The 22,452-nt window shown below is 38.0% G+C and overlaps 1 protein-coding gene across 6 annotated transcripts in view; it reads right to left on the reverse strand.

Annotated features, from left to right (window-relative positions):
• Positions 1-12,046: 12,046 nt before the first annotated feature.
• The window catches only part of LOC129241878 (major facilitator superfamily domain-containing protein 8), a 50,671-nt gene continuing 40,265 nt past the window's right edge, over positions 12,047-22,452 (reverse strand). For 4 of the 6 annotated variants that reach the window (XM_054878425.1, XM_054878429.1, XM_054878427.1 and 1 more), the window contains exons 2-6: positions 21,401-21,814; positions 20,815-21,321; positions 20,587-20,738; positions 12,866-13,486; positions 12,047-12,804 (exon numbers count right to left, since the gene is read on the reverse strand). In XM_054878425.1, coding sequence (XP_054734400.1) covers positions 12,576-12,804; positions 12,866-13,486; positions 20,587-20,738; positions 20,815-21,321; positions 21,401-21,586 — 1,695 coding nt within the window. In that variant the 5' untranslated portion in view covers positions 21,587-21,814 and the 3' untranslated portion in view covers positions 12,047-12,575. Of the gene's footprint in view, positions 12,805-12,865; positions 13,487-20,586; positions 20,739-20,814; positions 21,322-21,400; positions 21,815-21,905; positions 22,004-22,452 lie in introns of those variants that run through there. The other 2 variants (XM_054878428.1, XM_054878430.1) reach the window with 2 other exon arrangements.

Raw genomic sequence — 22,452 nt, forward strand, 5'->3', positions numbered from 1 at the left:
TTAAAAATGGAAGAAAGCAACATGAAATCAAGAAAGGGGACACGAAATCAACGTAATTATGCACAAAATATAACAAAAATGGAGAGAAATAGTGGAGAGGAATATGAAGCGAAAGAGTCTAAGCATTTGAGTGGTGAACTTTTCGAAAATAGACATTGTCTTTGTTCCAAAAAATGTTTAAATGGAATCGGATATGAAGACAGGAAAGCTAATTTTGATTCTTTTTGAAAATTAGCAAATTTCGAAAAACAGAATTTGTTTCTGTATGGTTTGGTTTGAAAACAATCAATAAAACAAAGACGACCCAGAATTTACGAAGGATATATGAGAGAATATAGTTTTAAGTTTCATCTATGTATGTAAATGTACGGAATTCAGAAGTTTCTGTTTACAAAACTTTTTTTTTTTTTGATACTTTCAAAATATTATTAGATTAAGAATAGATTAAGCCGTGTCTTAAATGATAAAACACTTAGAAATGGCTGGTTCATCTAGAAAAACAGGTGAAGAAAAAATTAAAGTGATGCGAGAGCCATTACACGAGATCACATCACTCTTCAGGTCGAAAGTATCTAAGTGCGGACTTAGATATTAGAAAAATGTATGAACTGTATGTGAAAAAATGTGATGAAAATAATATGATGTGAAGGAGTGGGCTTACCGGAAAATATTCAATACGGAGTTCAATTTAAATTTTTTACTCCTCGTAAAGACACGTGCCAAAAGTGTGATTCGCTAAAACTAAAAATTGAAGCATCCAGTAATAAAGACGATAAGTTGCATCTTATGCAATCGTTATCCACATCTTAACAGTGCCGAACAGGCTAGAAAAAGTTTAGCAGATGATATACAAAAATCAGAAGATAAGCCGAGTGAATAATCCGGATTCACATTTGATCCACAAAAAATATTTCTTATCCAAAACTTTCGGTTTCGACAGTTTATTATAAGCGCAGCATGTAACTCTGTGGGCAAAAAGTAAGGTGAATTTGGTTGTAAAATGAAAAATCTTTATTTATTCTTGTAAATCAATTTCATCCCCTTCAAAATAATCCCCTCCCGATGAAATACACTTATGCCAACGATTTTTCCAATCCCCGAAACATGCCAAATAGTCCATTTCCGGTATAGCCATCAGCACTTTTTTCGATTCAGCTTTTATCTCCTCAATCGACCAACGATTTTTCCAATCGCCGAAACATGCCAAATAGTCCATTTCCGGTATTTCTTCGATTCAGCTTTTATCTCCTCAATCGACTCGAAACGCGTGCCCCGGAGTGGTCTGTTGAGTTTTGGGAATAGCCAGAAGTCACACGAAGCCAAATCAGGCGAATACGGTGGTTGCGGAACGATATGCGTGGAATTTTTGGCGAAATGGTCACGAATAACGAGTGCAGTGTGAGATGGTGCATTATCGTGATGCAAAAACCAAGAGTTATTGGCCCGTAATTCTGGTCTTTTTAGACGAATTGCTTCACGTAAACGACGCATAAATAATATTCCTTATTAACAGTTTCCCCAGGTGGAAGGAATTCATAGTGCACCACACCACGAAAATCGAAAAAAACTGTCATCATGACCTTTATTTTTGAACGACTTTGACGTGCTCTTTTCGGTCTGGCCTCGCCTTTAGCACGATATTCGCTTGATTGGTCGGTTGATTCAGGGTCGTAAGCATAAATCCAAGTCTCATCTCCCGTAATGATGCATTTGATCTTGTCCTGATAGACTGAAAGCATTGTTTCACACACATCAACGCGACGACTTTTTTCCAAGAAATTGAGGGTTTTCGGTACCAAGCGAGATTTGACTTTTCGTAGGCCCAAATGGTCTTTCAAATTGGTTTTCACAGATCCTTCTGATATTCCGATCATATCAGTAAGGTCTTTAACAGCCAACCGACGATTTTCGAGCACTAACTCCTTCACTTTATTGACGTGTTGGTCATCTGTTGACGTCGATGGTCGTCCGGAGCGCTCCAAGTCATCAACACGTTCTCGACCTTCTTTGAAGTATTTATACCACTTATAAACATTTTTCTGCGACATGGCCGAATCACTAAATGCCTTCTGCAACATGCTAAACGTTTCCGCAACCGAAATTTCATTCCGCAAACAAAATTTGATGGCACTTCTCTGCTCAATCAAATCAGACATTGTAAAAATCGAAAAATGCACTCTTGGTCGTTTGGTAAACACAAGCGTAAATATATTACTGATAATGACATTCACATGAAAGTTGGCCTAGATGTTATTAACAGTGCTGCCAACTCATGAAAAAAATAACTAGAGCGAAATTTTACTCCCGCAAAGTTTGACAAATAAATTCACCTTACTTTTTGTATACAATTTAGGGTTTCATTAAAGCACATTCGGGGCATTATCACTCAAAAGCATGTTATAGCTTACAGTTACGGCTGCTCAGGACAAAATCGTAACATTAACATAGCTTTAATTTGTTTAAAAAGTGTTCAGTTACCTGATAAAAATGTTGAAACAGTTGATCATAAATTTATGGTATCCGGCCATTCTTTTTTGCCAAATAATCGCGATTTTGGTTTGATAGAAACTAAAATTAAAAAATCGAATTATATTTATACACATACCTGAGCATTACTATAACTTAATAGAAGTATGTAAAAAGAAAAACCCATTTTTGGTAACACAAATGGCTCAGAAAGATTTAATTTCGGCAAAACAACTAATAGTCCGGGAGCCAGGGGTCGATTTTGGACTGGGTTTTTATACCGTTAAATTCTTGACTATGCTTGTGATTTAGCTTTCATGAATAACGAAAGTGAACGTCAGCTGGCGCACCCGCGGTGAGTGTGATTGTGGGAGGGTACGAAACGCATCGAAGAAAAATTTCTACCAACTCATTTTATACCGGTTGAAATTTTTTTTCATGTATTGTTGGCATTTAGTAGAATAAAAAAAATAGTCAGCTGCGCGGTAGAGGGGGGAAAATACGTCAGCTGAACAGGTGAACTTGTAAAAAAAATTGAAAAGTAAAACTACTTTATGCCGATTGAAATTTTCAAATATTATAGTATTAATAAATGAAAATGACAAAATAATCGTCAGCTGATTGTCCGTTGGAGGAAAAGATGTCAGGCGTAGCATTGAAAATTCCGCGCGCCGCCGAGATGTATGAACGCAATGATACATCCTTGCTTCGGCTGACGGTCTTCCCACCGCTATAAACGCAGCTGGCCATCATTATTATATTTTCATATGTGTCCAAAATTATGTAAAAAAATTTCAATCGGCATAAAGTTAGGTTAGGGTTAGGTTGGTATGGTTGCCCAGGGAGTGAGCACACTTGGACGAAGAAGGATTCGTCCTTTGTGATACCATTGTGAAGGAAGTGAGGTGAAAGGGAAGGACCGATGGGATGCAGGGAGAGGGCGGGGAGAGGTGGTGATGGAATGGTTAGGAGCGTGCGGATTATGAACGATGACTATGTTTGCGTCAACCGCTTTGTGCTGCTGATGAAATTCATCAGATTTTTAATGTCAGCGCCAGCTATATCAGCAGGCGTGGCAAAGAAGTAAGAGCCAAGATGCCTGGATCTTAGCCCCGCCAGAGCAGGGCAGCTAAGGAGAAGGTGCTGAGATGATTCCACCTCATCCTCCATACATCCAGCGCAAAAAGGACTCGAGGTGATTCCAAGTCTCACAGCATGCATTCCTTGCTCATTGAGTCCTGTGAGAGAACCCACTAGATTTGAGAGCTGATATTTTGTCAGCCTCAGAAGCTCGCCCGAGCGCCTCCGGTCCACACGTGGCCAGACGGATTTCGCGACTTTACACGTTTGTGTATTTGCCCAGCGCTCGCTGAGTTGGCGCGATGCCCATCTTTCCAGGAACAGACCGCAGGTGGTCAGGGGGATCCCAATTTTCTCCCTTCGCGGGGAAATCACCTCACATGTCCTTTGTCTGGCCTGCTCATCCGTCTCACAGCATCTTCGCAGCAGAATCTGCAGGTGCTGGTGTTAGTTTTGCCTAATTTATGTAAGTGTTTGTTGCAGCTGAAGTGACTCGTGAGGGCGCCTGTGAGAGTGCGAATGCTCTTTTTATTTAACGTGAGGGCCATGTTAACTCTTTTAGCATTGAAACTTAAGAACTTTTTGGAGTGTCTATGCCCCTTTACTAGCCTATATCTCACCAAATTTTCCCAAACACTTTATTTCCCTAAATACTAATAAATAATTTATTTAGTTACAATGAAATGAGTTTGAATAAAATGTTAATTACTAATAAAAATGTCTTCTTGATGGTATAAGTCATTTATAAAATCATGCAGTTAATTTTGAAAGTATATTTGGTATAACTGATTTCATCTTGTACAAAGTTTGAAACTGGGATTATTTGTGTCTTTGTTATAGAATGAACTAAATATATTTTTATTAAAATATAATTGAAATTGAAAAATAAATAAATAAATCGTTCAACCTTGACAATATGTATATACAAATATATCTACATATCCATGTGCAAAAAACCGTATTAACGAGACAAGTGGTTTAACTAAAGATAATCTGACTTGAATAAAACCAAAAGTTCAGTTTGAGCTCCCATTGGACTCTCTGAAGCTTTTAGGCTTTGTATCACACAACAAATTCATATCATATAACAAAATGTGCATTTTTCATTTCTTTCAAAGTGCATTTGTCGTCGTTATTTCAAACAGAAACCAAAGAGAAAGTACCTCAAAGCTTTTCATCATTATTTTATTGGTGAGTTCTCTATAATGACAAACCGTAAATCTAAGCTCCTCGCTCTTCTGCATTTTAATATTCAATGTACTCTCTTGATTTCAACAACATATACGTACATACTTATATATGTACATATGAATGTGCATACAATAAACTGTTTACTTATTGCACATACAAAGTTGATTATAGCTTAGCACATCCGCCGTTTTACTTGTCGTTTATGAAAAATATCGATGGCGGGAAATTATCTGATTTGAATGAAATTAATATGAAGTTAATAATGTCAATTGCTTCCACTAATATATGTACATATTTACTTCGACAACAGATGCAATTGTGCATATAAAATTGGGATTGGAAATAAGGGATTGGATCCCGTTGAAATGCGAAAAATTATAGTCTGGGCAGTCTTTGGGAGATTTTTTTTTTCAATTAACAAAACATTGAAAAATTCATTTCTTGGCTTTATTAAGTACATAGGGGTATTTTGTTACAATAAAAATACAAAATGGCGTCAGAAAAACAAATCAGGCACACACACTTTATTACCATCCGTGGACAGTACAGTAATTTTATAGTAACAGCTGCTAGAGCAAATAAAAAAAATATTATTTACATAAGTTTTTATAAAACTCCTCGAACTTGTTGCTTCATTACTTGGCAGTTTTACGTTATTTTGTTATTTATAAACACCAAATAACGAACCGCCGGGGTGTACAAAAAACAATTAATTATGCAATAATTATTTGAAGTAAATAAGCGTGAACAGAGTGAAAAATCTGGAGTAAAAAAGTTTCAAAATATAAGTACTAAAAATTGTAAAATGTTTTTAAAGGTCAGCTGCCATATTTCTACTAGTAAACAAACGATCAACACAGTATTTATTAGCAAATTTCTGCTAAAGTTAAAATCTTATGCAAGTTGGATTCAAGAGAATTATTGTTTTTATTCACTACTAAGTGGTTGGTGAATCGAAAGCAGCTAATAGACTCCTTCAATTCGCCATGCATTGGCGAGTAGCAAATGTCATAAATAATCATACATTGGCAGCACTGGAAAAGAGCTACCAGAATTGAAATTTGCTTGGAAGCACTGAATAAGTATTAATAATAGGCCTCTTTTTTTCGCCAAGACTTAGCAAGTGGCGAATAGGTGAAGCATATGAACATATGTCGGCAACTCGGGAAGAGAACTGCCTTAAATTACTTGTGCTGATAAGGCAGTGCGACCTAATGAGCTACAGTAATACTCGCTATCAGCGAATCTTGCTCGATAACTTTGTTGTTGTTTTCATATGCAAATTTTTCGTCAAGTTAATCGACCATAGAGATAGCCAGCGGAGCAATGGCGAACAGAAGAGGCCTAATGAAACATTGAATACAGTGAGTTATACTAGTTTTATGAGACCTAACCATACTCGATTGAGGCGAATCTTGCGCGATAACTTTGTTGTTGTTTTCATATGCAAATTTTTCGTCAAGTGAGCAGAGCTCAAACATAGAGAGCAGAGAAGAGTCGAATCGAAGACGACTAATATTAACTAAGTCTTATGCAGCATGTACTAAAAACTCACTGCTAAAAAGTGTATGCTAAAATTAAAAAAAAAATGTGTAACCAGGTTATACTAAAACTATTTCAATAAGAAATTTTTTGGACTAAAAGTCTCTGCGTATATTGTGTACTAAAAATGTTGTACTAAAAAGTTGAACTACAATTATTTTTGTGAAATATTTTGGACTAAAATTTGTTGTTCTAAAATTATTTTTGTAAAAAATGTGCTCTAAAATTGTTGTACTAAAATTATTATGAATGTATATTACATGTGAAAAAATTTGTACTAAAATTGTTGTACTAAAAATGTGTACTAAAATTATTTTTGTGAGAAATTTTGTAAGAAAATTTTGGTAGCGAAAGTATTTTTGTGAAAAATTATGTACTAAAATTGTTGTCTAAAAGTGTGTACTAAAGTTTTTTGTGTGAAAAATTGTGCACTTAAATTGTTGTCTAAAATCGTGTACTAAAATTATCTTTGTGAGAAATTATGTACTAAAATTGTTGTCTAAAAGTGTGTACTAAAATTATTTTTGTGAGAAATTGTGTACGAAAATTTTGGTACCGAAAGTATTTTTTTGAAAAATTATGTACTAAAATTGTTGTCTAAAAACGTGTACTAAAATTTCTTTTTTTTTTTTTTTTGAAAAATTGTGCAGTGAAAATGTTATACTAAAAAGTTTATGCTAAAATTATTTGTAAGAAAAATTTTGTTTTAAAATGATAGACAAAATTATGAAAAACCACATGACAGAAAATTTTGTGTTTAATGCCGACTCGAACTGAAATTTATTAAAATGGAAGATATTAAGTTGGTAAAAGAAATTGAAATTTATAATAAAAAAAATATATCTAGGTGCAATTACGCTAGTGAAAATGGAATGCAGAAAATTTGCCAAAACGAAAAATTCATTTTTAAAAGATCAATTCTCGTTACTTTTTTGTCATAGACATTTCGTAAAGTACTTTTTTGAAACTCTTAAAATAAAATGAAACTCACACGGCAACTTGTAGAATTGTGCCAATTTGGCTCAAGGTTTATTAAAATCGCGACTAAAAATTTGAAGTTTCCATTTTTGATATTTAATGGATAATACTTTAAATGCTTTATGTTATCTGATAAAGAAAAGAAAGAAATAAGAAAAATCTCTATTTTATTTTTAATGATCTGGAAAAATCGTTCTATAGGGTACCCGGCAAACTAATATGACAGGCTCTTAGAGCACAGAAAGTACCTGAATACTAAGTCAAAGCAATACCGGACATCTATGACAATGTAACCACAAAAAAGCAACAGCTGGCGGGCGACAGCGATGAGTTTGCTGTAAAAGAGGGTATACACCAAGGTTCCACATTGATTGATTTTAACCGCCAGCATTCAACGTGACGCCCGGTGGACCATACCGTACGCAGAAGAAGTGTGGAAGTGAGCGAGGATGCAAATAATATCCCAGCCACACTCATCTATGCCTTTTTATTCGACATCAAATGAACTAGAAGATGTTTAAAGTGCTTACCTCTTAAAGCTCGTGGCATAAGGAATTTGCTGATTAAGAGAGGCTTTAACATTTTATCACCAGATGCGTTACGGCAAAACAAAACCGTCACTCGATCTTTGGCCGCTTTAAAACCACCAGCTGATTTTTCAGATTTTGCTTTGTGCGTTCATTTAGGCATTTTCTTCTAGAACAATCCCGTTTCGTCGGCATTTAAATATTTGATCGGAAGTATAACCGCCCTGTTCAATTATTTTTCCTAGTTTATTCGGAAAACTTTTTGCAGCATTTTCGTCTGCTGATGCTACTTCTTCTTTTATTTTTACATTGTGAAATGCGTGTCTTTTTAGAAAACGTATAAGCCATCCCTGTTGATCCTTGTTGATCCTTCAAATTTCTGAAGTTGGTTGTAGATTTTAAGTGCTTTCTCTTTTTTAATTTTCCCAGCAATAGGTTTTTTTTTTGCAAATTTTCCATCCAAAGCACCCTGTGTTTTTCTGATTTCTCAAAGATAGGTTGTCGACTATAAGAAGAAGTTTTAGAACTAAGTTCCGATCCACATATTATTGATTGTCGAATGGAATTCTCATTTTTTCTAATTGTTCTTATAGTCGCTTCGCTTGAACCAAAAGCTTTGCCAACAGATGTGGGACCTTCGCCTCCCTTCAGACAGTCTAAGATTTTTATTTTGGTTCCCAGCGAAATTGCTTGCCTCTTGGGAATATTTTGTTGTTGTTTAGGCATTTTATTGATAAGAATTTTATTGTTTATAGAACTTTTCTAAACCGAAAATTTAACACAATATTACCTTTTTTAGTAGTAAAAAGTTATCAACAACATAAATCGGACTGAAATTTCACCGCCTAATTAAAACAAAAAAACTTTGATTTGAACATTAACTTACAAAATTTTATTGAAATTACATATTTATTATAATATGTACATCCAACGAACTGAACACTTTAACACAATACTGACTGACGAAATGCTGTGTTCAAGCTGAAGTACGAGGCGTGTTTTTAAAGCAAGTACCGTTTTGACATAAAAAACAACAAATAAATTTTTTCCACAAATAATTTATTCACTTGAAAGGCCATACTTTACTCTACTTTTCTACATAACTCCCATTACTATTGAGGCATTTATCGTATCTTGGGACCAGCTTTTGTATGCCATCGTCAAAGAAGATTGCCGCCTGATTAGACAACCACTGCCTCACAGTCGTTTCCACTTTGTCATCACTTTGGCATCCAGCGAGCCGATAATTTAAACTTTCGGACACAATTTCGTAAAGAACACTTCTTGAGACAGCAGGAAACTTTTCAGTTAAGGACGAACTCGTGAATCGTCTGTTCCCTTGCACTTTACAGTCCACTTTTTGAATCAGTTCATCGGTAATGACTGAAGGTCTCCCACTTCGTTCCTCATCATGAATGTTTGTGCGGCCATCTTTAAAGGCCCTAACCCATTTCCGCACCATTCCATCACTCATAATGTTTTCACCATACACTTCACTGATTTGGTAATGAATGTCAACTGATTTGAAGCCTTGAGCACAGAGAAACCGTATTACAGCACGCACTTCACAGTCGGCGAGATTCTCAATAGGTGGAGGCATTTTAAAATCACGCAAAAAGATGTAGACTCGATCGGATGGTTCCGTAATGGCATCTGTGGCTTCCCAACAGTTGTAGCTACACGACGCGCATACGCTAAACGGCGACCGCAGCGCTGCGGCGGCGTAATTTAAAAACGGTACTTACTTTAAAAACACCTTCCATCGGGCCAGACAGTCAATAAAAAATATTATTTATACGTTTTTAAGCGTTTCAGTGGGCAAATGTGGGCAAACAATTCTTGGATTTTGCATGATGATGACGCGCCATCGCACTGAGCCCAAATTGTGCTGGATTATTTGACCAAACGCCAAGTAAATACCATCGTGCAAGCACCGCACTCTCCTGATATGGCCCCGCGCTCCTTCTTTTTGTTTTCCAAGTTGAAGTTCGTGGAAGGAGATTCCAGTCGATAGAGGAGATCAAAGAGAATGAGACGAAGGAGCTGTCGGCCTGAAATTTAACTGTTTTGGGTTTTACGATAATCCCCCAACTGTATTTTGTTGCTGTATAAATAAGTTTTTATAAGACACTGTCAAAATTAGAATAAACAAAATGTTTAGGGACTCGTGCTAGAACAAAAAATTCGCGTAAAAATATGTATTAATTCCACAGTCCTGCGAGGGTGAGTTTCTAGAATGGCTGTACTTGTTTCTTGTAGTTTTTCATGCGCTGAAAACGAATCTGACCTTCAAAATGCTCCAACACGTCAGGATTTTTGGTAAATGAAGCCTAAAAGGTCAAAAAATGGCCATTTTAGCCATTTTTGATAATTTTTTTTGGGATAGAAAATTTTTTTTTTCAATTTTCGACGAAAGGGTCGCATAGTACAACTCTTTAGCTTTAAAACCCATTTTTTTAAATTATTGTACGATTTTTTAAAAAAAAGTTATGACATTTTGAAATTAACAGTTTCAGTTACGTATACGTTGGGTATAACGTCTATTGGCGTAACTGAAACTGTTAATTTCAAAATGTCATAACTTTTTTTTAAAAAATCGTACAATAATTTTAAATAATCGTGTAAAAAATTCCGTGTAATAAAACATAGTTTAAAAAAACTAAAAAACACACTGTGGGCAAAAAATAAGGTGAATTTATTTGTCAAAGTTCGCGGAATTAAAATTTCGCTCTAGTTATTTTTTTCATGAGTTGGCAGCACTCTTAATAACATTTGGCCAACTTTCATGTGAATGTCATTATCAGTAATATATTTACACTTGTGTTTACCAAACGACCAAGAGTGCATTTTTCGATTTTTTCAATGTCTGATTTGATTGAGCAGAGAAGTGCCATCAAATTTTGTTTGCGGAATGAAATTTCGGCTGCGGAAACGTTTAGCATGTTGCAGAAGGCATTTGGTGATTCGACCATCTCGCAGAAAAATGTTTATAAGTGGTACAAAGACTCCAAAGACGGTCGAGAACGTGTTGATGACTTGGAGCGCTCCGGACGACCATCGACGTCAACAGATGACCAACACGTCAATAAAGTGAAGGAGTTAGTGATCAAAAATCGTCGGTTGACTGTTAAAGACCTTACTGATATGATCGAAACATCAGAAGGATCTGTGAAAACCAATTTGAAAGACCATTTGGGCCTACGAAAAGTCAAATCTCGCTTGGTACCGAAAACTCTCAATTTCTTGGAAAAAAGTCGTCGCGTTGATGTGTGTGAAACAATGCTTTCAGACTATCAGGACAAGATCAAAGGCATCATTACGGGAGATGAGACTTGGATTTATGCTTACGACCCTGAATCAACCGACCAATCAAGCGAATATCGTGCTAAAGGCGAGGCCAGACCGAAAAGAGCACGTCAAAGTCGTTCAAAAATAAAGGGCATGATGACAGTTTTTTTCGATTTTCGTGGTGTGGTGCACTATGAATTCCTTCCACCTGGCCAAACTGTTAATAAGGAATATTATTTGAGCATTATGCGTCGTTTACGTGAAGCAATTCGTCTAAAAAGACCAGAATTATGGGCTAACAACTCTGGTTTTTGCATCACGATAGTGCACCGTCTCACACTGCACCCGTTCTTCGTGACCATTTCGCCAAAAATTCCACGCATATCGTTCCGCAACCACCGTATTCGCCTGATTTGAGTCCGTGTGACTTCTGGCTATTCCCAAAACTCAAGAGACCACTCCGGGGAACGCGTTTCGAGTCGATTGAGAAGATAAAAGCTGAATCGAAGAAGGTGCTGATGGCTATACCGGAAATGGACTATTTGGCATGTTTCGGGGATTGGAAAAATCGTTGGTGTATTTCATCGAGAGTGGTTTATTTTGAAGGGGATGAAATTGATTTTCAAGAATAAATAAAGATTTTTCATTTTACAACCAAATTCACCTTACTTTTTGCCCACAGGTAAAAAAAGAAAATATTAATCCTGGCAATCCTAATAAGGATAATGGAAAACTTTTATCAAATTATTGCATTGTCATCGGTCCTTGATAGGTGTGCAAAATTCCAAGTCGATCAGATTTTTAGAAGCCAGTGAAAATTAAGCTCAAAGATTCCGTTACATACATACATACAACCCGAGCTAATAAAAGTGTGTTAAAAAAGTTGAGAGTAATTTCTTTAATTATAGAAATTTGTATTTTTTGAATATAGGTGTTCCAGTTTCTTTTTGGTTCACTGTAGATGCATATAAAAATTTATTTTAAATTTTTATTTTTATTTGTAAGTACAATACGTATAAAGTATACAAAACACATTTAAAGTAAATAATGGCAATATATTTTCATAATTAAATATTGTATAGAAAACTTTTAATAAGATACACACTCGTTTTAATATTATGTACAAACATTTTAAGTCTTTTCTTTCCTACCACAAGGTGGCGCAAAATTAATCACTCTAATCGGAAGATTTATAATATTTTTCGTACGTCACTCATATTGCCCACTTGTGACAGCTGTATTATAAAAACAGCCAAGCAATGGAGCGCGTAAAGGTCCAAATAAAGAAATCCATCACTTAAATCATTTTTTGTTTTATTTAGTAAAAAAGTAAAATAAAATTGTATGACCAATTTGGCACCACTGGTATAAACAGATGTGTCTCATCTACCCTACTTCGCCCTGTAAACCAACAACTACTGCATGCTTAGTAACCCTAAACTTAGCACACATAAAATCGCAACTACTTGGAGGTACATCTGATATAGTAAATATGTATACGAATCACTTTTCAGTCACAACTATAGTGATGTTATTTTTGTCCGAACAAAGAGCTGTATTAAGTGCAGTATCCAAAGCTTCCACGCTATCTGCCAGCGCGGACGCTACTTCGTCATTTTGTGGCACCACTTTGTAGTCGCCGTCGCTAGGTGGGAGTGGCACTTTGTTTGTACTTGGTGTTTGCATTTCAGCGTCCAACGAATTATCAAAGTTCGGTGGTATTAAACGATTTCTAAAACAATAATAAGTGTCAGTGTAAGTTACTCAAGTTTCTTCGAAATACTCAAACTCACTTTGATAACAGCAACCATATCATCGCCGCGAACATCATCACCGACGTAAAACCGAAGGTCCAGTAAGTACCATAACGTGTGTAAATCACACCAACGAAAACAGGTCCCAAAACACGCGATAAACACCCTGCACCGGTCATCAGACCCATCCATACGCCTTGCGGTCGTGGTCCCAAAACCTTGGAGAAAATCGTTTGTATCAACGTCACACCAATTGGATAGCCAATCGATGTGAATGCATAGCCGATTATAAATTGTGTGAGCGTCAACGCCGGTGTACGTTCACACCAAGGTTGAGTTTTGGGACAACCGAGAAAAATTTCATCATTCGGACCGAGATCTATTGTAGCATTGCCCGTAAGTGGTATTGTCACATTGTAGACTTCTGCAGTAATAGGTGGTCCATCACCCCAAGGTATGTACAGCACGCGACCCAGTACCATCAACGAAAAACCACCCCAGATGAGTACATAATGTTCGGGGAAGATTTTGCAAAGTGGATTGATGGCAACAAACGTGACGAGTGCAACAATGGCGCCCACTGACATCAGTAGGCCCATATAATAGAGCGCATCATGATTACTCCATGCGAATTGATCCATGGTGAGCGATGTGCCGAGTCTGCAAGAGAAAAGATGTAAAATGATGAGCTAGAACTGAACAAATCTAAGAAAGTACACAGTAGGTAAGCAAAAACAAAACAGCGGCTGAGACTTATCGAATGCTCTCAAATACAGGGTGGCTGATGAAAGCCGCTACCAAAAAAAAATTGAATAACTTTTTTTCTTTTTAAGTTATCTGTTCCATTTTTGTTTTAATTTGCAGATTGATCTTTAAAATTTATTAAAAGGGATAACTGGGACACGCAAACAAGAATTTGGATAGTCCGCCGCTATCACGCACTGGAGTCCGTAGTTTTGGTACAGAGAGAGTACAAGCGGATGTTTGGCGGCGATCCCCCGAGCAGATGGACCATAATGAGACTGGTGAATAATTTTGCTGAGCAAGGAACAGTCGCAAGAAGGCCTTATCATCGAAACCCACCAGTTCGGACGGAGGAAACGATCGCTGCTGTAGCTGCAGCTATACAAAGCAATCCAAGGGTTTCAACAAGAAGCTTATCTGCTCAACTTGGTGTCAGCCGACAGTCTTTGCAAACAATAATGCACAAAGATTTAGACTTATTTCCCTACAAAATTCAAATGGTTAACAAACTGAATGCAAACTTGCCAATCCGCTTTGAATTTTGCCAGAAGATCCTGCAAATGGTGGAAGAAGACCAAGACATGTTAAACTGCCTTTTCATGTCTGATGAGGCCCATTTCGATTTAAACGGCAATGTGAACAAACAAAATTGTCGAATATGGAGTACTTCTAACCCACAGATACTCCACGAGACGGAATTGCATCCTCTTCGCGTGACAGTGTGGTGTGCGGTTTCTTCACGCTGTATTGTCGGGCCTTATTTTTTTTTTGAAGAAAATGGTCACACCGTTACGGTTACTGGAGACCGTTATTTGAAAATGCTGAAAGAATTTTTCTATCCAGAACTACGCCGAAAGAGAATTCCTTTCAACTCTATGTGGTTTCAACAAGATGGGGCAACGTCTCACATAGCCCAGACTGTTATGACAGAGTTGCGACGAAAATTTCCCAATAAACTGATTTCAAGAAACTCCGAATTTCGTTGGCCCCCCAGGTCGCCTGACCTTACTGCACCTGACTTTTTCCTGTGGGGTTTATGTAAACAAGAAGTTTATAAAACAAAGCCAACAAATTTGGATGAACTAAAACAATCCATTCGGGCAACAATTGCGGCTATTCCTGTCGCAACTCTCAAAGCAGCAATGAACAACTTTTTACTAAGATGCCGCACTTGTGTCAACGAGAAGGGGGGCATTTAAATTCAAATATTTTTAAAACTAGTTAAGCTACATTTAATAAAATTTAATGACCTTCAACTTGAAAAAAAAAAAAAATAAATGAATTCCATACACTAAAAAAAAAGTTATTTGAGTTTCTTAATGTAGCAAAATTCATCAGCCACCCTGTACTTGATGTGAGACTGTAAGCAGTATGAACGCCCCAAGAGTCGTTATTTTTAGGTAGAAGCCTGTCGTACCAAGGGAAACAGAAAATTAACGAAGATTCAGAATTGGAGGTTGAAAGGCCATTTTCTGCTTGTGATCAGTTGCTTCAAAGCCTTATATTTAAGGGGTGTCTACATCGCAACTAACAACTCACTGGCAACTAAAAATGAGTCCACTACAATAATCCGAAGTCTAGAAAGTCATGGCGAAAGCACAGACATCCATATCAACGGCCAGACCGAAGGTTATGCTCTTTATTTGGTGCCGGTGTTATTATAAATCATAAATCACTATTGTAAGAGGCGGCCACCGTAACCCATTGAGTTGGTGTGTGACTACCATTCGGGAGTACGTAGATTCGAGTCTTCGTGCATGGAACAATTTTTTTCTAATAGCGCTCGCCCCTCGGCAGGCAATGGCAAACCTACGAGTGTATTTCTGTCATGAAAAAGCTCCTCATAAAAATATCTGCCGTTCGGAGTCGGCTTGAAACTGTAGGTCCCTCCATTTGTGAAACAACACCAAGACGCGCACCCCACATAGGAGGAAACCGGCTAAACACCTAACAGAAGTGTACGCGCCAATTATTTATTTTTTTTATTGTAAGCTGAAACTCTATAAAACAATAATTAGGTCTTGCGTTACTTATGCTGCTGAAACCTGCATTATCGTCTACATTACAACGATGAACGTCTAGCTGAGTTAAAGGACTTTAAAATCGCCGACATCAAGCTTCAGCGTCTTAAGTGGGCTGGATATGTTCTGAAACCCAACAGAAGTTGTAAAAAATATCTATAATAGTAAGCTGTGCCTCATAATAGGAGAAGCCCAAGAAAACTTGGATTGGCACAATTAATGACGGCAATAAGATCTTTGGACTGAAAAACTGGAGGATGTCTGCAAAAGATCAGGATTCTCGCTCGAAGTTATTAAGGGAGGCCAAGGTTCAATCCGGACCGTCACGCCAACAATGCTGATGCTGATGATGATAAGCGAGTGAAACCAGTACAGAGTACCGATATCGAATGTATGTAGTATACATTCTGGATATAGTAGCAGGTTAAACTCCTACTTATACAGAATCTACCCTGACATACCCAATTTCAGCATGTGAAAGCACACCAAACGACACTAACCATCCCTTAACATGACCTGTCAACCCTACTCACCTAACACCCCTCTACCTCTGGACTCAACCTGTCGAAACAACACGTTTTCTGGGTCTACCGTTAGATGAGTTAGTAAGCTGCTACAACAACAACAAACAATATCGAATGGAATGAATACAGGTGGGCTGGGCTCAATTAAAATTAAACTGTTTAGTTACCTTTAGGGCGCAACTTCTTATAGGTATCTAGAGGAACTATGATGACGAAACTCTCACAATAGATAAATGAGCTATTCGAATTTCCGCTCCAATATTTCTTCTCTTCGATGGGGTAATAGCCTCCCATATATACAGGGTTGGCCATATTAAACTGACCCATGTGATTATTAAAAAAATATGGAAAAAGAAACATTTTTTTGTGTTTCATTGTGAAAAACATTTAATTTAGTTCAAGGAGATTCGTTTACATCACTTTTTGAATATGATATCGCGCAAGTGGTCGCCCTTAGCTCGTATAGCGTAATGTGCCCGTTTTTCGGCGTTTTCCATAGTTTTGCCCAGCGTCTCGGCCGATATGGCGGCTATTTCCCGTCGGATATTGGCCTTAAGTGCGCCTAGTGTCTTTGGCTTGTTGACGTAAACCTTAGATTTCAAATAGCCCCAAAGAAAAAAGTCCGGTGGCGTCAAATCCGGTGATCGTGGCGGCCAGTCAAAATCGCCGCTTTTTGATATCAAACGGCCAGGGAACAAAGTCTTCAATAAGTTGACGGTGGCTCGTGCTGTGTGTGGTGGTGCGCCATCTTGCTGAAACCAGAAGTGCTCCATACCATTTTCACGAACAATCGGCATCACAAAATCGGTTATCATGGCCCGATAACGCTCTTGATTGACGGTCAATGGTTGGTGTTGACCATTTTCAAAGAAGAACGGCCCAATGACCATATCAGCGCAAATGCCACACCAGACTGTAACTTTTTGGTCGTGGAGAGGTACCTCTTCAATAATTTGAGGGTTTTCAGTGGCGTAGAAACGGCAATTTTGCTTATTTACGGTTCCGTTCAAGGAGAAATGGGCCTCATCACTCATAATGATTTGATGCCAAAAATCCTCATCAGTTTGGACCATTCGGACGACAAAATTGGCATATTCCAAGCGACGAGGCTTGTCGGCCGGCAACAGTTGTTGATTTAGTTGTATTTTGTACGGGAATATCCCCAAATCCAAACGAATGATACGTCGTAGAGTGGTCCGAGGGATGTCCAACTGAGCAGAACGACGATTACCTGACGTTCGCGGCGATGACTCGATACTGGCTCGTACGGCCGCGATATTTTCGTTAGATCGTCTTGGCCGCTTTTTATTTGGACGTCGGGTATTAGCCACAGTGCCGGAAGACAAAAATCGTTTGTGCATTTGCTTGATTGCGTTCTTTGACGGCGCACTTTTCACTTTATTTTTTTTTCTCCACGCACGTTGCGTTTTTACAATCGAGAAGGAATTTTGAATGTACAGCTGAACAATTTCAGCGCGTTCTATTGGGGTGTACTGTTTCATGGTATAAATCTCCTTCGACTGACGCTTCCAACGCGGTATGTCATTAGCTGATCTGAAATTACAGTAAAAAGTTATAGGGTTACTCAATGGGTCAGTTTATTAGGCCAACCCTGTATAACTGGTGGGGCAAACTCGATTCCCTAATGTAAACTGGCCATAATTTTTGACGTAGACGTAAATGCGGCTTAAAGTATGACATTTTAAAAAGTAGACGTCAGTAGAATTCTAACCATGTCGCAGTATACACCTGTCGAACGTTCTGAAATCGTCGAACTTTACATTAAGAATCAGAACTCAATTATTCTGACTCAACGCGCGTTTCGTGCAAAATTTCCTCGGAAAAAAGCACCTGATCCTAAGACAATGCGTGCATTATATGCTAAATTTAAATCTACTGGTATTCTCAGTAATGTGCCACGTCCAATTATACACCGCAGAGCTAGATCAAACATCAATATCACCATTGCACAGGAGCTTTTACAGGAGCTTTTTTTCCAAGTCGATTAGTGTCAAAAAAAGGTGATTTTGACTGGCCGCCGCGTTCACCTGACTTAACTGCTCCCGACTTTTTTCTGTGGGGATATTTGAAGGGAAAGGTTTACACTAACCAGCCGAAGACACTTACAGTTTTAAAAGAAAATATTCGACAAGAAATTGCAGCCATAGGACCAGATACATTAAAAAAAGTCATGGAAAATGCAAAAAAACGAGCTCAACTTTACGTTAAAGAAAAAGGCAAACATTTGCGTGACATCATATTTTCTATTCTATCGATTAACATTAGTTAACAAAACCGATTAAACTTAAATCTGTTGTATATTTTTCACATAATATGAAAAAAGAAATAGGGAATGGAGTTTGCTTCTCACTGTATAAGTACATATCAATTAGAGCAACACACAACCGTAAATACAGGGAATACAAATTTGGGCTCTCCGAAACACAATTGTGAGACTAACTTCGGCTGCCACGCCCTCGGGATTTCGACAGCAGAATTATGCCCTCCCTTTTCATGCGTATTCATACACTCGTCAAATCAGTCGTTGTTCAGACGGTAACGAATTAATATTCGCGGAGACTGCTTTGATTTTTTTCTTATATCACCAATACAATCTCAGTTTTTGTCGACTTCTGTTGTAAACCAACCGCTGTCATAACCCCGATTACGTCATTATTCCTTCAAAATCGCTGAAAGCCGGTTAACCGTCTGATGTTGGCCACACCTCCTTCTATATGCTTACCACAAAGACAGATTGATTGAGAGAGCACTGCATAAGGTTGAAGGACCGCTAAGACAGGTACAAATTTGCAATTCATTCACTCTTCTTTGAATGCTGTAGAACTAGAACCTTTCATTATTCTTTGGGTCAGTTATTGCAAAGTCTCTCCTCAGAGTACGATTTTATACCTTCAGCCCAACACATGAGTTCGATGCCAAAATGCGCATATGTTCTTCAACCGCTTTAAAAACCACCAAATCCCTTATCACTTCTTTTGCACAAACCTTCTTTAATCGGTCTGAACAAGATTTCCAATATGTTAATGTATAGAATTTCTCAAATTTTTCCTTGCAATATTCATGAAGCGCAGAAAAATCGACGCAAAAAGCTGCAATCACCGACCGCAAATAGATTCGCCTTTCGCTTTCACTCTTGCTATTTTCCCCCTCACAGATTGCCATTTTCAAGAAGATATTTGGTGTGAGGATGAGTTATGCCACGCACCAGTAGGAAGAGAAGAAAGGAAATTCACAATGCTGTGCGAGTCACTGCTCAGAGTAGGGTTCTATACTCTCGGCTCGTGAGCCACGTGCTGAAAAAACTTCGATTTCACACTAACTCGATTACTATTCTGATCGTGTGACGATTCCTTTGGACGATCACTAAAACAATACAATCTGCACTTAATGACTTGCCCAAATAGAGAGGAAGAAAAGGCCTGCGGTTTAATCTCTTCGAAACCAAACTGATCCTATCTATGAGATCTATGTAAAAATTGTATCCGAATAGAAAAATCGTGTATTACTCATATTTTCATTTTTCATATTTCAATTTTTTTAGCTTCGAAAGGTAGACAGTTGAGTCACTCAATTACAAAAAATTAACTGGATTTTACTGAAAAGACCCAACATAAAAACCGCAACAGCAGGATGCTGTATTGGCTTGCTGCTTGTCCACACTGTTCTTCGAAGTTATTCGGCGAATGTAAGACAAAACTGAACTGTATTACAAAACACAACAAAGTTTGTCTTATTTGGGTGCCTGGACATTGGGGTATTACAGGGAACGAGTTGGCTGATAAACTGGCTAATGAAGGATCTGCAAGTATGCCACTAGGCTCTGAACCCTTTCTAGGTGTCGATTCCGCATCGATTCAACTATGGATCGATGACTTCATGAGGTCTACCCATAGAGAACGTCGGACTGCGTTGAGCTCGTGCAGAGTAGCCAAGTGCTTTGTGAAAGAACCAAACAGGAAAAAAGCGACCTTTCTCTTAAAACTCAGCAAAAAGGACTTGAGAGTGCTGGTGGATGTAATCACAGGGCACAACGCCTCTGGTCAGCATATGCCTACCATGGGTGTCGTAGACAACCCAATATGCCTATCCTGTCTTGAGGATGCCGACACTGGAGAGCATTATCTCTGTAGGTGTCCGGCGTTTTCCAGAATCAGACTTAGGATATTGGGTTGCGATATACTGAGTACGGATAAAGTTCATACTCTTCCTCTTCCGGATCTCTTAAGATTCATCAATGAATCCAAGAGATTTGTGGACGAGTGACCTCAAACTAATTTATCCGTCTTACCACCCACATTTTATCTTTTCTATCTCTATTCTTTCTACTGAAATCTAACCGGGTGTAGCACAATGGGCTCCTGACTGAGTGCTTGGACTTGTCCCATCCCCCACAAATCTTATCTAATCTACATAGATTGCAGAACAGGTTTGATAAATTCCAGTTACTTACGTTTCGAGCAGCACAAAGTTGAAGACCAACACGAAGAATGCCATAATTAAAGTCCACGCCGACACGTAGTCCGGTTTAATGGCCTTCCACGTTTCACGCTCCGAACTTTTGCCCTGCCTTATCATGATTTCGCGTGCGGCTATCTTGTGCTCCTACAAATAACGAAATATGAAGGATATGCAAGATAAGAGTTGGCGAGTAAAGCTCGCCTCAAATATTTCCACTAACCTCAAATAGTCCCGGCAGAAACATGATAAAGTTTCCGATGCTCATTATAACATTTATCCAACCACATGCCGTGTACATGTTGAAGACCAGAGCACCCCAGAAAAAGGTATAGCCGGTATTGCCTAATGGCGTAACGGCAGTTTGTAGGCCCGGACCCACAATAAAGCCCAATACCTGAGCTAATGAGACCATCGAAACTGCTTTCGTGCGTTCACTGAGACGTGTTGCAGCAGACAAATACGAACGACAAACAGCAATATTTGCCGAACTGACGCCGATCAAAAACCGTGCGGTCAACATCCAGTACTTAACATTATCGGGACGCATTTCCAGCGCGGAATAGAGACCGCTTGCAAATGTGAATAGCGCTAAGGAGCATAGTAACGGTAAGCGTATCGAAGCTATTTTATTGCTCCACCACCCGAAGAGCGGACTGAAAATCATCTGACCCAAAGGATTAGCGGCAACAATGAGGCCCATGAACTCTTTGCCTGCATGTGGATCTAGCTATGAAAGAGCGGGAAATTGTAACAGAACTTCGGTTGATTTTTTGTTTGGTACTTTTCGAAATGTAAAATGTGCATACCTTATTTAAGTAGGGCCATATGCCCGTAAGTATAATACTGAAACCAAGTGACATCAGGAACATTGTGAAGTAGATAACGCGCACCGAACGCCAACGACTCTGATATTCCGCCAATGTTTCGAGTCCATCATTGACATCGTCTGGCAGTTTTTGTGATTTACTAAAACAATTGCTGCAGTTGCCCATTATTGCTATTTGTGGTTTGGTGAGGAGATATGTTTTTCACATGAAGAAAAATCGGGAAGATTCGTTGTTGTCGCCTTGCAGTCAACAATTTGTGAAAGGCAGCTTTGTGATCAACATTTGAACTATGCGGTAAGTAGTAAACTAATATGAAGCATACGGCTAGATTTACAAAAAAATTTAGGTCGACTGACTTTCGCTTGCAGAAGGATTTACATGTTGCTCGGTATCCTAAAAGAAAGAAAAAAGAGGGGAGAAACGTATAATAAAAACGGGTAAGCAAATAAAAAATATTTATAAAATATTTGGCTTTATTATAAACCTTTATTGTGTTTCATTATCTTTATTTATCCTGCAAATTTTCATATTTGCAATAAGGAGCCCCATTTGTAAAACCAGATGTGTGCTGACATCAACAAACAACAGGATATGCAGTCAGCTGCACAAAAAACTGTCAAAGCAGGACGCAGAAAAAGTCACATGCTCGAAAAAAGCTTTTTGCACTTCACTCTTACAGGGTGTCCCAAATACAAGCGGTTGAGAGAATACAGAAAATTTCACCTAACACGGTACCGTTAATCGATTCTTAGTTGACAGAATCAGCTGTTGAGCTAACATAATTTTAATGGGTAAAAAATCGTGCGTGTGGCTCACAGTTTATTAGATGTAGTCAAAAAAAAATTATTAAAATATCAAATATAATTTATGGTATTTCCATTACAGAAAAAAATCTTATATTTTTTTATTGTTAAATAACGTGTTTTATTTCATAACAAAAAATGTTTCTTCATAAGAGAGATATGGCAAATTGAAATAATTCAGTTACAGTTTTGAGGGCACAGCTTAAATGATGTACTAAATTAAAAGTA

The sequence above is a fragment of the Anastrepha obliqua genome, chromosome 3, assembly GCF_027943255.1.
Source record: "Anastrepha obliqua isolate idAnaObli1 chromosome 3, idAnaObli1_1.0, whole genome shotgun sequence".
Classification (NCBI taxonomy): domain Eukaryota; kingdom Metazoa; phylum Arthropoda; class Insecta; order Diptera; family Tephritidae; genus Anastrepha; species Anastrepha obliqua.